Source organism: Diachasma alloeum, unplaced genomic scaffold, assembly GCF_001412515.2.
Source record: "Diachasma alloeum isolate Michigan unplaced genomic scaffold, Dall2.0 Dall_scaffold_00201, whole genome shotgun sequence".
NCBI lineage: Eukaryota > Metazoa > Arthropoda > Insecta > Hymenoptera > Braconidae > Diachasma > Diachasma alloeum.
The window spans coordinates 669,266-686,153 of NW_021680366.1; the positions used below are offsets into that span (position 1 = coordinate 669,266).

The 16,888-nt window shown below is 33.4% G+C and overlaps 1 protein-coding gene across 2 annotated transcripts in view; it reads right to left on the bottom strand.

Moving 5' to 3' along the window:
• Positions 1–16,888, bottom strand: part of LOC107035864 (ATP-binding cassette sub-family G member 1) — a 29,174-nt gene that overhangs the window by 10,327 nt on the left and 1,959 nt on the right. For both annotated transcript variants that reach the window (XM_015253472.1, XM_015253473.1), the window contains exons 2-4: positions 13,219–13,458; positions 4,957–5,074; positions 1,843–2,032 (exon numbers count right to left, since the gene is read on the bottom strand). In XM_015253472.1, coding sequence (XP_015108958.1) covers positions 1,843–2,032; positions 4,957–5,074; positions 13,219–13,336 — 426 coding nt within the window. In that variant the 5' untranslated portion in view covers positions 13,337–13,458. The remainder of the gene's footprint in view (positions 1–1,842; positions 2,033–4,956; positions 5,075–13,218; positions 13,459–16,888) is intronic.

Sequence of the window (16,888 nt, forward strand, 5' to 3'; positions counted from 1 at the left end):
GGGTAAAATGTGTGTCAATTGTAGTGAATAGTATCAATAATAATTGTAGCAATAATAGTAGTAATATCTAGTTTTCCGAAGGAAAACTATCAGGAATGTATTGTTTTTTTTATATAAATATCTACACAGTTCAAAGAGAAAAGTTGGTAGATGTTAATTTTCTTGTATAAACACTGATAGAACGTGGTAAACCGCACTGATAGAACGGATACGTTACTGTTAACGAATGGATTTTGGTTGGAGGGTAGGGTCTATTCGGTCCCACCAAATGTTCATTCGTTAATAGTTAACGAATGTATATTTGAGGAGCCTTGTTTGACTTGACTTTCGCCATTCAAGTGAACCATTCGTTAACTATTAACGAATATTCATTTGGTCATATTCAACTCTACCATTCGTTAATAGTTAACGAATCTCGTTTGGAATAAATGAATCATTCTATCAATGAATTCAGTAGCGAAGTGGTAAACCGGTATAAGTCGATTTTGACTATTGGTCAGTTTTCAATAAATGTGGACGTCCGCATGAAAAGGGACCACTTTGTCGATTCTAGTTTCCGAGATATTCACGTTTTTGTCTCAGCAACTCCCATTTACACTCATATTAACGTGTTTCTTTCATTGGCTCCGACAACGTCATTTTTCACCCTATGAGGATCATTCNTAACGAATCTCGTTTGGAATAAATGAATCATTCTATCAATGAATTCAGTAGCGAAGTGGTAAACCGGTATAAGTCGATTTTGACTATTGGTCAGTTTTCAATAAATGTGGACGTCCGCATGAAAAGGGATCACTTTGTCGATTCTAGTTTCCGAGATATTCACGTTTTTGTCTCAGCAACTCCCATTTACACTCATGTTAACGTGTTTTTTTCATTGGCTCCGATAACGTCATTTTTCACCCTATGAGGATCATTCTCGGCTCAAAATGTGCGGAATGTTATAAATATTATCAGAGTATACATAACTCCATATCGACAAAGTGATCCCTTTTCATGCGGACGTCCACAAATATTTCGGAATCTACACTGAGAGAAAAATATGATTCTTCTGACTTCATTCCATCACCATCGAATTATAGTCAAAAAGTCCTCAACAATTTTTCATGGGTTACGATAACTATAGCCGGAGAAGTAATTACTACAATGGAATGTAGTCATTGCAATTATTTTATAGTTCTCCTCACGATAGGTTTTTCGTGGTTACTTTTGAACTTTGGTTAGTTTGACTGCATTTTGATTTGCAAAAATTACGCTTGTGAAGTTACTATAATGTTATGTGCTGCATACAAAAAAAATCGTATCGTTCACCAAAACTGCCTCAGCTATTTTCTTATTGTAAATCGAACTTCAGTTTTTTCTCTCAGTGTAAGGGAAATAGCGAAATTGTTGTAATTTCCTTTTTTGTAGCTCTCAATTTGCTCTACAAAAAAGATTGTGACGAAAATTTTGCTATTTCTCTTAGATTTTGAGATATTCATTGCAAACTGGGCAATAGTCCAAATCGACTTATACCGGTTTACCACTTCACTACTGAATTATTCACTTGAGATTTTGTTCTATAAAAATTATTGGGCACAAACTTTTTCGTTACTAAATTCAAAAACAAACCCAAGAGAAAAAATGATATAAAAAACATCAACACCTCTGGTTTTGGACAACAATCAGTGCAAAAATTGAATAGAATTTTCAATATACATTCAATAAAATTGCTCAGACACATCAAATGAATAATAAATTTGCACATTGGAATAATGAATGAAGGCTCGCTGAAACTGTAAAATAAATTGTTTATTCACGCTGGGATGATTGATTACAACAAGATCAATCAGTCACACTTACGACAGCATCCTTAGTTTGCCGATCCACGTGGAGTCCTAATTTCAAATCAGCAGAAAAATTCATAGCCTCCAGGACAGTGAGTTTGGGCTGCAACAGATCCTCTTGCATAATGTAACAAGACAGCTTCTTGAATCTCTTCGAATTTAGCTTGACTCCATTGATGGATATGCATCCTGTCATTCCGGTTGACCTTCATCAAATGACAGAAAATTATTGATTTTCTAAATCCATTATTCCTCTGTCCACGTGTTTGCTTTAAGGCTTAACGAGGCTATAAAATCATTCATTAATACTCCGCCGTATTAAGCGCCGCTCCGCACCGGCATAAATCGACGTAATGATAAATTTGAAAGATCTAGGAAAAAAATGATAATAATCAAGAGTGGTCTACACATAGAGAAATTTTCTAGAAAAATTCTAGTACGAGTACTGGAAAAAATTACAATCCACGGGCTGTAAAAAATTGTAGTGCTGTTAAGGTAAAATTTCTTGGTATTTCTGGTAAAATTTCTGGGGATTTCTGTGAAATTTTCACAAAAATACCGGGAAAAATTCGCGTTTTCCCCAATAAAATTTCTAGTGCCGGCACTGGAATTTTTTCCTGGCCGTCACTTTGCGCCTCTTTTCCCGTGCTAGCACTAGAATTTTCTTAAAAAATTTTACTCCGTGTAGATTGTATACTTGAAGAAGCCCCGTGAGATGTTTTATGTTCAGTATTACCCTTAATTACATATTCAAGCTCAAAGTTGCCATGTTTTTCTAAAAATTTGCATTCACGGAGAGAAATATTCAGTAAAAATTACGGAACAATTCACGTAGTCCGCAATAGGGAATCGTTTTCCGGCAATTTTTATAGGAATGAAAGAGAAGAAATCTGAAACGTTCAGTGAATTCTCAGGTTCATCACCGAACAAAGTACGAAATTGTCACGTAATTTTTCCCGAAGAAGTAAAATCTTACAGAAACTTCTCGACTTATTGTGCCTCCAAAATCAAAAATTCTTGAACGTTCAACAATTTTTATGAAGCTGGTGAGTTATTTCTACGTTTCGTTCCGTAAAATTTCTCAATCGTTCGGGAAAAATTACGGAACGACTTGTTGTCCCCGCAGCGGTGAGTGATCAGACGGCTGGTTAATTTTTACGGAACAAATCGTAGAATTTACGTGGCCATTTACTTCGCTCGCGGATTACGTTTCGAAACGTAATTTTTACGTTTTTTTCTGGTAATTTTTATTGAATTTTTCTCTCCGTGTTATACACGGTACGCGGCCCGAAGTTTCCGAATAAAAATTTGAAAATGTAACTACGTATGATATTTTTAGCGAATATTTTCCTTGATAGAGCTTCTAAACACTTTAAAATGAGATGTTAATTTTTTTTCATTTTTTTTGAGGCTTTACTGCAGTGTAATTTAAAAGCGTGACCAACGGAGTGTTAATTATGTACGCGACTGGATAAGTAGTATGCATTGGGAAATTCCGTAATTTCGATGATTGGTTCGATCATTTCGATGATTGAATCGAAGGCTATAATTACAAATTGCTGCAAATCATTTTATTACGATTTTTTTCTTTCTTCGTTTGAAACTGATTGTTCATAACCGAGGTGACGTAATTTCCACGCTAGGTGATTGATGTGCACGGGACTAGTGCAGAGATAATAATAGCTCATGCAAATCGTTTGGCAGGGAATGAGAGTCAATTGTTAGATTTTACTGCATCAAGAGGGAAATTGATGAGGATTTTCCAAGATTTATCATTGTGAGAACGACTTGATTTGGCGGATGGATTTTGTATGAAAACGAAATTATTCTGATTTTTTTAACAATTAATTCTGCACACCCAGAGAAATGGTGTATTTTAATTAAATGGAACATTTAATTTCAATAATAATTTGATCAAAAAGTTTTCATCATTTTTAATTTCCAGCCCGGTGGCCTGGCGTAGTGGTTAAGGCCATTGCCTCACAACGGATAGGTTCCAGGTTCGATTCCTGGCCGGGTAGAATGGTGAGATCTAACCATTTTTAAAGTCTTGATCAATCGCCATATAGTCTCATCAGACTCGAAGCGATATAAAATAAGCATAAAAAAAAAAAAAATTAATTTCTAATTGGTGAAGTTTTTATTTAAATCAAGATAGCATTCATTTGATAGTTAGAACATATTAAATTAATAATTTCATACTGGGAAATTCATGCGCAACTAGTGCAGAGATAATAATAGCTAGACTCTTGGAATCGTTTGACAGGGAATAAGAGTCAATTGTTAGATTTTACTGCATCAAGAGGGAAATTGATGAGGATTTTCCAAGATTTATCATTGTGAGAACGACTTGATTTGGCGGATGGATTTTGTATGAAAACGAAATTATTCTGATTTTTTTAACAATTAATTCTGCACACCCAGAGAAATGGTGTATTTTAATTAAATGGAACATTTAATTTCAATAATAATTTGATCAAAAAGTTTTCATCATTTTTAATTTCTAATTGGTGAAGTTTTTATTTAAATCAAAATAGCATTCATTTGATAGTTAGAACATATTAAATTAATAATTTCATACTGGGAAATTCATGTGCAACTAGTGCAGAGATAATAATAGCTAGACTCTTGCAATCGTTTGGCAGGGATAAGAGTCAATTGTTAGATTTTACTGCGTCAAAAGGGAAATTGATGAGGATTTTCCAAGATTTATCATTGTGAGATAAAAAACTTGACAAAGACTTGACTTGTTGAATGGATTTTGTATGGGAAAGAAATTCTGATTTTTTATCAATTAATTCTGCACACACGAAGGACTGTTGCAGTTGAATTAAATGTAACTTTCAATTTCAACTACAATTGTTGATGAAAAGGCTTCAATTGCATTCTGTTTCTAATTGATAAAGTCTATATTTTAACCAAGAAAACATTTATTCAATTAAAATTTACCAGACGATTTTTAATTTTGTTGTTGATAATTTGACATAAATTTCTCGATAAAGTGTGGTTTCAGGATAAAATATCAAAACAACTTCACAACAGCTAACAAATGATTAATAGTCACAGCAACTAAATTCTTCTATCAGTGCGATTCTTGAGTTTCGCCATTTGACTTCAGTAAAATTCTTACTTGTAACCAGCTAGAATGTTCAATAATGTAGACTTCCCGGCGCCTGAAGGTCCTAAAATCCCCGTGAGTTCACCAGACTTGAACTGTCCACTGACTCCTCTCAGAATCATTTTCGAGCCTGCAATTCAAACAAAGGCAAATTCGAATAAACACTGAGAGAAAAATCTGAAATTCGATTTACAATAAGAAAATAGTTGAGGCAGTTTTGGTGAACGATACGATTTTTTTTTGTATGCGGCACATAACATTATAGTAACTTCACAAGCGTAATTTTTGCAAATCAAAATGCACTTGAACTAACCAAAGTTCAAAAGTAACCACGACAAATCTATCCTGAGTAGAACTATAAAATAGTAGCAATGACTACATTCCATTGTAGTAATCACTTCTCCGGCCATAGTTACCATAACCCATGAGAAATTGTTGAGGACTTTTTGACGATAGTGCGATGGTGATAGAATATAGTCAGAAGAATCATAGTTTTCTCTCAATGAATACATCAACTGTTAATTGTTCATCGTCAATGCCCAGAACTGTGTAGAAATATTTATGATTAATCGATATTTCGAAATTATTATGCACCGAGAGAGAAAACGTTGCAATCCAGAGGAAAAAAGTACTGGATTTCAGCGAAATTTCTCTGAGAATGAGAGAAAATATAATATAAGAATAAAAGAAGTATGAAAGAAATATTTACTGAAATTCAGTGCCCTTGGTATTTAAATCAAGGCACTTTGGTACGGAACTCAAGAACCCTGAGGTTCTTCAAGTAGCTCTCCCCGTATGATGACTCGAGTCATTGAGTGTCTTCACAAAAAAAATTCTAAATATAGATTTATGTTTAAAATAAGTAGAAAATTGCGTTCGTCACAACATACTCAATATATTTTTGCTAATGAATTAGCAATCGCCTCCGAATAGAATTTCCATGACGATGTAATTCAAATTGACTTCAATGCTTCGTTGAATTCAACATTGCCTCAATGTAAAAATTTTTTATCTTTTTCTGAACACGAGTTTCAAAGTAATTTTTTTAAATAATAGATGATGCAATCCATCTCATGATCGAACTCGGTCAAGATGATGTTGGGAAGAATATTTTGAATGATAAGTGCATTCGTTTAAGCAATTATTTTTTCAGTTATCGTCGTAAAACGATCGGTCGTACACACACATAAATACCTCCGGATGTGATGTAACAATACCATATTCGAACGCCTAAGGCAAAAATGAGTTGTCCTGACTAGAGATTTGGGTAACAAGTATGACCGTCATGACCGGTAATTACCGCGGCGAGAATCTGACCATATGGTCAGAGAAATAAATGACAATTGCCTATAAGCATGAAATGACCGAATAAATTTAACTGTCAATTTCCATCTACAATAGATAACTCTCAATTTTCGAATACTAGCCCAGCGATTTCTACACTTTAAAATATTTTTAGCTGAAATTTCCAGTACACTTTTCCGAATTTTTTATGGCATTAAATTTCCACTGAAATTTCAAGGAATTTCCTCATTGAAAATTCTGAATTTCGGGGGACAAATAGATGAAAACAGTCAATTTTCATTTATTTTTCAATTATTCTTTAAAAATTAATAGAACACCGGAAAATTCCGATTTGAAAACTGAAGGGAATTTGACACTGAATATTCATGTTTTCATTGAAAATTCAAAGAAATTGACGAAATCTCATCTTTATGCTTCGCACCATTTTGGTATTTTATTGACTTTTCAGTGAAATCGGAAATTTCATGATTTTCTCATCCCTTAAATTGCATTCTGTGACACTGCAATAAAAATTACTAGTCCATAAAATTTCATTCCCATTCATTTCATTTCATTCATTTTCTAGCCCATGAAATTTCATTTTTTCTCTAACAGTGTGTCATTGAGAATGAGGCCAATTGTAATAATAAATAAATAAAATAATAAATGATAATAATTCGATTCTATTAAAAAGTATTCCGATCGCACCCCTAAAAATGACGGTCATTTTGCATACAAAATTTGGTCAGTCTGGTCAATCTGATCTGATCGAAAGGAAAAATAACGATCATTCCACATCTCTAATCATGACACAAAAAATTTCAAATTTCAAATTTGACGAATACAACGCTTGCATTCGGAAGGAATACTATTTTATTTCATCTTTATAGGGAGGAACAAATGATAACTATGCAGTTATAAAAAAATCAATTCAGAATAACTATTGGAAACAGAATTTCATTATGATTAAATATTCAAAATCGTGTTGTCATTTGATTCCCACGGAACAGTACATTAAAAATCGATAACACGATTAATTTTCCCGCAAATCGGAAAAAAGTTGCCGGTGCAACTGACAATACCTAGTACCTGTAGAAATTGGAGAGGCACGTCACGCATGCGGTACCCCGCAACCTCTCTTTTTTCTACAAACACTCGAATGCACAGCTTGAGACTGTCACCGGTACCATTGACCTACGCGATCGTCATTCTCATTCTCGAGATGACTCGTCAAAACAAAGCATCAAGCCTAGAAGAATACCCGAACAAACATCTCGTAAATAACAAACAATGAAATTAAAAAAACAAATCACTTGAAACATTGAATAAAGTCCCTGAACTTTGGATCGGAAAATAACATAAACTAGAAAATTGCAAGCGGTTTAGTCAAGGTTTTGCATATCTGGAGCTCAGTCATAATATTATTAATGTCACTGTTATCTTAATGGTACATATATTATGGGGACAGAAATTTTATTTTCAGTGTGAAGAACAACATTATTTATTAGCATTTGCTGTCCGATAAGCATGCACCCAGAAAAATGTTTTTCTTGAGTCACATAAAAATCTTTATTTTTAATTTTTTACATATTTCATGAATATTTTTATTACAAGTGAATAAACTTGTTTACTTTTTCCAAGAAAAAGGATGGGACTATAAAAAGCCTAATCAGCTATATGGGAATGAAAAGAAAAATAAATAAACATTTTCATGTATTATGTGGAAGAATTTCGAAGTGTGTTTATAGATTAAAATATTCGTCAGCATGAAGGAAATAATTCTGCCCATCAGTTGGCAAAGAACAGGAAAACTTTTGAGCAGGGATGGCCAGCAATCTTCCGATTCTAATATTAAAAGAATTTCTAACTTACATTAATCAAGGTTTAAATATACAAGATCTACGCGCGCGCTGATCTATTTATTTGTTGAAATGAAGAAATGGAATTCATTAAATTTCATTTTCTCATGAATACCTTATAAATATTGATAATGAATCAAAGAGAATTCGACTAATGATTGAAGTGAGGGGCGAAGTAGAGTAAAAGAATCTATAGAGAATTTTTCATTTTCAATTAATTATCTTCAATTTTTTTAAGTTTACCACTTCGCTACCGAATTGATAATCTAAATTTCCCATTGATGATGAATTAAATATTTAAAAAACATGGAACTATAAATTTTCTGTCAAGCAGATAATACTAAATTTCTTATAAGGGATTTCCTATTTTCCATATAATCGTCAATGTTCCTAACTTAATTACTGATTAATGAATAACTCAACAATTTAATATTTAAATTGATAATTGCTTCAATAATTAAAATTTTTAAGTGATATTAACCAATTGACTACTCAATAATACGTACTGAATCAATTCAATACTCAATCACTCAATCCGCCGACAGACGAGGGATAACCTAAATGTCACCAATCGTGATTAATGATTAATTATGATATTATTAACGAATCGTAATTAATCGACCGGATGAAAAAATTGGGTTCAGACGTCTGGATGATACGAATAAACAATAAATATAGTATAATTATAAAGGTCATGAAGTGTCGAGATCGCACTCGCATTCAGTCGCTATCACCGATAACCCAATCTCTTTCCTCATTTTTATGTTTATCGAGAATTCTGTTTTAAAATTTTCCTCGTGGACTTGAGTACAATGTCATTATCCCGTGTTCTGCACGGGGAGGCCAACTGGGATAATTGAATGCATCGATAATGTTAATCGGGCCACATGTCATGAACACACGGAAATAGACGGCGAAGTTGTGATTTCAACGTTAAAATTGGACTGTCGGGTGATCTCTAGTGTTCATTAAATTTGAAGGTCTGATGTCTCATTGCTTACACAGAGAGAAATATTCAATAAAAATTACGTATCTTTTCCGTAATTCCGGAGCGAAATGTGGTTGTAGGAAATTTTACGGAACTGTCACGGAATTTTTCCGGAGTGTTCCGTAATTTTTGTCTGAATCCCTTGTGAAAAATTACGATACCGTCACTTAAATTTTCTGAATCGATTCCGTAATCGGTGAGTGAAGTGAGAGTTCCGTAATTTTTACTGAATATTTCTCTCCGTGCATCGTATCGACCCATGCGAATGTGAACGCTTGCTTTAAAACTTATTGACAAAACTATGAAGAATAACTTGACCAGACAAACAAAATTGGAAACCGGAGTACTGTAGCTTTAATTAGATATCGGTTTTATAATTTTCTATTCATTAAAAGAGATCAAATTCGAGTTGCATTGAGCGCACACTGCGCTTCCTACACGGAGAGAAATATTCAATAAAAATTACCAGAAAAAAGACGTAAAAATTACGTTTCGAAACGTAATCTGGGAGCGAAGTAAAATTCAATAAAAAGTGTCAATCGTCACGTAAATTCTATGATCTGTTCCGTAAAAATTACTCATCCGTCCGACGCCTCACGGCTAGCCATGAGTCACCGTGAGGGGGAGATTTTAACAACACGTTCCGTAATTTTTCCAGGACTTATCGTAAAAATTCTTAAACATCCAAGGATTTTCATGTGTTGAGGCATAATAAGTCTTGAAGTTTCTGTTAGATTTTACAACTTCCAAAAAAATTACGTGACTTTTTCGTATTTTTTCGGTGACAAACCCGAAAATTTACTGAACGTTTCAGATTTATTCTCTTATTATTCCTATAGAAATTCACTGAAAACGATTCTCGCTTGCGGATTACATGAAATGGTCCGTAATGTTTCTTGAATATTTCTCTCCGTGTAACAGAAGGGCCCCGCCTTCAGGGATTGAACAGAAAATCAATGGAATATTTGATTTTTCAATGACAAGATTTCCTGAAGTTTCAGTGGAACTTGAACATGATAAAAGTTTCCGGAATTTGAAACGGAAAATTCAGACGAAAATTTTCAACAGTGTATTCCTGAAACCTCTCCCGTAAATAATAAAATAAAATTGGCGTCTTCTAGATTCGGTCAACGACTCAGTCAACACGTGTCCCGGCAAATGCATTCAAAAAATCAATGAATCAAAAAATCTGCGTTTCAAATTCAACCGGTGGCGCACGATCTCGGGTCATCAGCGAAGGTTACGGTCGAATTGTATGAGCTCGGCGTCATTTTATTTTCATTCTGCGTATGATTGAACACCAGGAATTCTCACAGAGGAAAAAGTTTCGATTTTCCGGGACATGTCACTGATTTTCGGAAATCATCCCCAGTTTAATAGCGCAGAGGTAAAACGGTTGAAGTCGATTTTGACTATTGGCCTGTTTTCAATGGATATCTCGAAATCCAAGAGAGATAAGAAAATTTTTCTCATGACCTTTTTTGTAACCCTTAATTGGCTCTACAAAAAAGGTTATGACAAACATTTTTCCATCTCTTTTAGATTCCGAGATACTCGTCAAAAACTGGACGATTGTCCAAATTTTCCGTTTCGCTACACTGTTAGAAAATTACTCTTGAAATTGTAAGTAAAAAATCGTGAAATTTTTAGCAACGAATAATTTACATGGAATTTCCATTGATCTTGTTATTGATAAATCAGTCAATGTTCTCGAATATTCAATGAAATTTGATTTCTCAGAGTCATAAAACAATGAAAATGACTGAAAATCGTGAAAATTTAGGCAACTTTTCTTTTGAATTTCCAATCTGTTGCTTAATTTTCGCGATAGGTTTGAAAATCCAATTTGTCATTGAAAATTCAATGATCATTCGTAATGAAAAACTTAATTTTATTGAATTTCCAAGATGAATCAGGATTTCCATGAGCAATTTCGTCTAAAATTGAAATCAAGTTCAGAATATTGAAAATTTAAATGCATCTGTTACGTAAATTTCGAAAAATTTCTAACAGTGTACTGAAATTATGTTCGTCACGCGGCCGAAAACAACTTTTCTGATTCGTGTGATTCACTCGCCTTCGCCTCAGTCTGCAACCCTCGTACTCGTCCGAAAAGTTTTTTCAACCTTATGGCAAAAATAGCTATTTGCTAAGCGTAATTTACGCTAATTTACATATAATGTCCGATGACTTTTTTCCATCATGAAAATTGGAATTTAGACTTCAAAAAGGTGCATTTTACGGTAAAAATAAAAACGTAAATTGCCCCCAAATAAAGCGTCTTTTACGTTTCACTAACCGTATTTCACGCTTAAGAAATCGTAAATTGCGATCTTAATAGAAACACATTTTACGATTTACTTTTGCATAATTTACAGAAAAAACTCGTATTTTACGCTTAAAATAATTTTTTTTTCTTGATCGTTAATTACGGATAATTACGGATTACGTAAAATACGAAATAAATCATCGCAATTTGCGAATACGAAACCGTAAATTACGTTTATGTAACTTCAAGTGTAAAAGACGACTTCTTAAACGTAATTTGCGATTAAGTTTTTCTGTGTGTACTCTGGAAATTAGTGATAGTATCACTGAAAATTGGTGACAAAATCACTGAATTTCAGAATTTTACAATTGGAAATCTCTGGATGAATTCCTGAAAATTAATGACACAGAGAGAAAAAAAAAAATCTTGTTTCTGGATTTCAGCACCACGTTACCGATGGTACCGAATGGAGATAACACGGACCGCAGGGCAAAACGGACCACTGACAGAAAATTGATAATTTTTGTTTCTGCTTCCGAATGGAGCAAATTCGAAGTCATTTGTGGTTTGAGGTGATTAGCAAATCTGATTAAATTGCGGTTCAACGACACTTGTTGTCTATAAAACCCCTGTGACGGTTACGATCCACACGGAGAGAATTCACAATTCGCTCACTGATTACGGAATGGGCTCAGAAAATTTAAGTGACGGTATCGTAATTTTTCACAGGAGATTCAGATAAAAATTACGGAACGCTCTGGAAAAATTCCGTTACAGTTCCGTAAAATTTCCTACAACTACATTTCGCTTCGGAATTACGGAAAAGATACGTAATTTTTATTGAATATTTCTCTCCGTGCAAGAAACTCACTTTTAATTCAAGGCATTCAGTGTTCCTGATTTGAAGGAAAGAAAAAAAACAAAAATTATCAATTTTCCGAGGGGCTAGTCACTTAGGAAATCCCTGGACCACTCGACTGGAAATCAAGGAAGAAATCATCAGAAATCAGTGGAAATCCCCAGAAATCAAGTGACTTAAATTTTCGGTAGTGATTTCCAAAGATTTCAGAAAATCATCGGAAATCAATAGAAATCATAAAGAAATCAAGTGATTTCCGAAATCATTAGAAATCATCGATAAGTGTAAAATCGATATTGATTTTGCAGTTTCAACTCTACAATTTTTGTTATGGTATCGGTGCGTTCAAAATCACTCAATCCCGAAATGCGACGCTATGAAGTTTTTGACATCCTTACGTATTGTAACGTCATGTGAAAAACTGTCATTATCGACAGATGCCCCACTCTGGCCCCGAAATGGTGATTTCTCCAGTGATTTCTTGATTTCAAGAAATCGTGGAAATTACTAGATTACTTGATTTCTTGAAATCAAGAAATCACTGGAATTTACTAGAAATCGTGGAAATTACTAGAAATGAAAAGAAATCATGATTTCTAATGTTGATTGAGAAATTACAAAAATCATTCGAGAAATCACAGAAATCAACAGGAAATCAGAGGAAATCATCTGATTCTGGAAATCACTGAGTCACTCGATTGAGGAGTGACCAGCCCCTCGCAATTTTCTGTCAGTGGTCCGTTTTGCCCTATTACCCTCTTCTATGAATAAATTTGTTACGATTCCGAACAACTGATTTTTATTGATTCTTTATAAATTATTTATAGAAAACGCTCGTTTTTTTTTTAAATTGCACTTCTAAAATTATTTCATCAATCTATCCCCATGAGTGAACTTTTTTCTTCTCATCGTCATATCTCGGAAAAATTTGTACTAAATTTCGGGGAAACATATATAACCAATTTTTCCAATTAATTTCATTTATCGTAAAATTTAGGGAAAAGAGATGACTGACCTTTCCTTCCACTTGGTACCGTGTAGGTGAGCTCCGAGAATTCTATGTCCACTGATGGCATTCTCCTCGCGTGTCCCACGGGGAGAATGCAGGAATTGTTCTTCTTTTCCTCGTACATTGTGTTTTTTCCTCGTAACAACTGCGATTATTCAATTAAGATCTCTCGAGGCGCTCCGCATTATTTACTGGGAAACAGTTTCTGAAGTTGGTCTCTCCCTGGGGATTTTTTATGGTCCTTCACTAAACAAAGAGAAGTACAACGAAATAAACAGTCGATGGATGAAAAAGCAATTTTCTGTAAAATATGGACTCAAATGTTATCCTGAGACAAGAATTTGTCATGTTCCCACCCATTTTGTGACGGGTCAGTGACAGGTCATGTCATTTCTTCGCATCCCTGATAACAAGGGAATGTTTCAAAAGAATTTTAATTTCTTGCGAAATTTAAATTAAATAACTTAATTAATTTTAAACTCTTATTTTTTTAATTTTTTTTTTGCGCAATTTAATGAATAAATATGCTGATTAAGAGAAGCTTGATTTGCTTGACATAAGTCGATTAATGCATAAAATTTTTAGAAACACCGGAATTACCTTAAAGCAGGATAAACATAACATGAATGTTTAAGATTAAGATCTAAAATAAATTCTAAACGAAAGTTAATATGAATGTAAACATTCTGGTTGGGTTTACGCTCAATCGACAGTACAGTATTATTGATAATAATTAAGCTAGAACACGCACGAAAAAATTGAACAGAAAAAACTAGCGAATTCGTCAGAAAATTCTATTGGATTTCTATTGAACTTACTCTTAGTTTTTGACCAATTCTGTAGAAATGTTCAATAGAAAATATTCAATAGAAAAAGTTAATGCGATTCAATTTTTCTATATAACTTATTCTTTTCAGGCATTTTCTATAGAATTTCCTCGGCTCAAATTTTCCAAGTTTTTTTCATTCTATTTTCGTTTTCTTCTCATCAATAAAATCAAACAAAAAACGTTGAAAATTTGCGCTGACGAAATTCTATAGAAAATATCTCAATAGAATAAGTTGTATAGAAAAATCGAATTCTATTGACTTTTTCTGGAGAATATTTTTCATTGAGCATTCCAACAGAATTGGCCAAAAACTAATAGAACGTTCAGTATAAATCCAACAGAATTTTCCAACGAATTCGCTAGGTTTTTCTATTAAATCTTTTCATCCGTGAAGTGCAGCAATAAGAGAGAGTCTTACGAGAGAATGAACTTTTCGAGGTTAGAACCAAGATTAAAATCTAGAAAAAATCTCGAAACGTCAGAAGAAATCAGAAGAATGAAATTTATTGCCAAAGACAAACTTGTAATAAATAATTTATATTTCTGCCTTCCCGAAATGGCGAGAGACTATACTGAGAGAAAAATTTCCTAATACGTAGACCATATTTATTTGAGAGAAGTAAATTCATGAAGAATAGACCCTCTATTCTTCATGAGTAAATTATCTCCAATGGCTTAAGTATGTCTTTTATCATCAAATTTGTCAATTAAATTTCGTGAGAAAAATTTGAAAAGAATCATGAATATTCAGTCATTTAAATTACACTTCGCGCAGAATTATTATTTGTTTTAACATTGGTTGTTTATAAATAAATAATTGAAATGGTTGAAACTTTCGAACACCTTAATTTGTTAGGCACGGAATTTATTTCTGATGAAATTCTGAATATGAATAAATTTGTTACGACTCCGAACAAATTATTTTTATGGTGGAAAATTGATTGTTTATAAATTATTCATAGAATATGCTCATAATTTTTTTAAAAACTGCCATTTTATAATCATCTTATCAATCCAATGATATCATCACCGTTCCGCGTTACATCATGAATAGATTACATATCGAAACATTGGAAGTACGTAAAAAAAACAATGAATACTTGATGATTTTTTGACACAATTTGAGTGAGTTCATTTGCGTTAAAATCATACAAGAATTTTTTGTACAAGAATAATTTAAAGCATGAAAACTTTCTCGGGCCGGGTGGGTTAAGACGCCTGGGAGAATTAAGGTGTTTCGTGTAAAAAGTAAAAATAATGAAAAAAAATTGGAAAATTCATGGGAAAAATGTCTGAGCATTCTGCATCATTGAGAATTTTTGTCCATTTTTTTCAGATCTCAGTCTCAAGAAAAAAAATAATGAAGTTTGGATGTTTTTGTTACCCCTCCAGCTATAATTTCCGAGGTTACCCCACTCTCAATTAGGTAAATTTCCATGGCACCCAAAAAAATAATGAACTATTGAGGAAAAACTAGTGGGTGATAAATCAAATCTTTCTTGAGAACACGTGTAAGTTTCAGATTTTTTCCAGATTTCATAAGAAAGGTATTTGAACAAATGATTCGGAAAATTATGAGTTTCGTGGCAATTACGCCCTCACGCGCAGACGCGAGATTCGAATGTCAGTGAGCATCATGGGAAAGGTATGGGTTGGACCATGGAACTGAGAGAGAGAAAACACTCGACAGGTTTACCAACTCGAGACGCATTTTAATATTATTTCAATAATTAGAAAAACATCCAATAAAAATTATTTGACACCCGTAGCCGATGAGAAAAAAATCAATCAATCTGATAGATAAAATCAATATTCAAAAAATGTTCAAATGCACACTTGAATAGTTACTTAAAAATTGGAAAATTTCGTGCTCAGCGATTGAATCAGGGCTCGAGAACAATAAGACTTCCCTTCCGTTTAACCCCCGGTGATCTACACACGAAACACCTTAAAGTAGCTCCATCCTTACGGTAAATTCAAAGATTATTGAAAACTGAAAAAAATTGCAGAAAACTCGATTAGATTCGGAATTATAATTTTTTTCTCAATTTAATTATCGGTTTGGTTTTTCAAAGAAGAAATGTTTGACAATCAGGATTTAACCCAGTGTCTTATGTGAAAATCAACATTTCCATTGTAATCAAAGATTAAAATCTGAATTTTTTTCATTAGATGTGAAAAAATCAAGAATTTTTTTGACACCTCATAAAAAATAATCCTCCGTTTTGCAAACAAGTTTTATTATTTATTTATAAGAGCGAAATGTTTGAAAAAATATCTGTATTTTGCGAAATTTAATTTAGATAATACTGACTGAGTATGAATTTTTTCAAATTTTTTCCATGTAATTTAGTTGAAAAATTTAAAAACTGAAAATATCCAAAAGTACAGCGTAGCCCGGTTGAAGGATAGAGCTACTTTAAGCGATTGAAGAAAGATTTTGATGGATCAATTTCTTACGCTCATCAAAGTTAGACTTCATGGGAAAAATAATCAATGATGAATATTTTTTTTGGGGCTTCGTGGAGCTAATTCATACTACTTTAATCTATTGACTGTTTCATAACGCGAGTTCTGCACATGTCCCAAGAGATCATAGATAGCAGATATCGGCCACCGATTAAAGTCCTCTATCATCGAAGTAGATCGGCACATATCGGATTCGCCAAACAAAGAGACTGAACGATAGCAAAAAATCACTAAAACCTGCATAAATAATGGATGCGAAATATTTATTCCGTCTAGCCGGCACTCAGCCCGTGACATTGACCACCAATCCATCTGCATTTTTCAATGTTCGCCAGTATTTTTTGCAGATGATAAAAATTGAGAATCGGGGTTTCGATT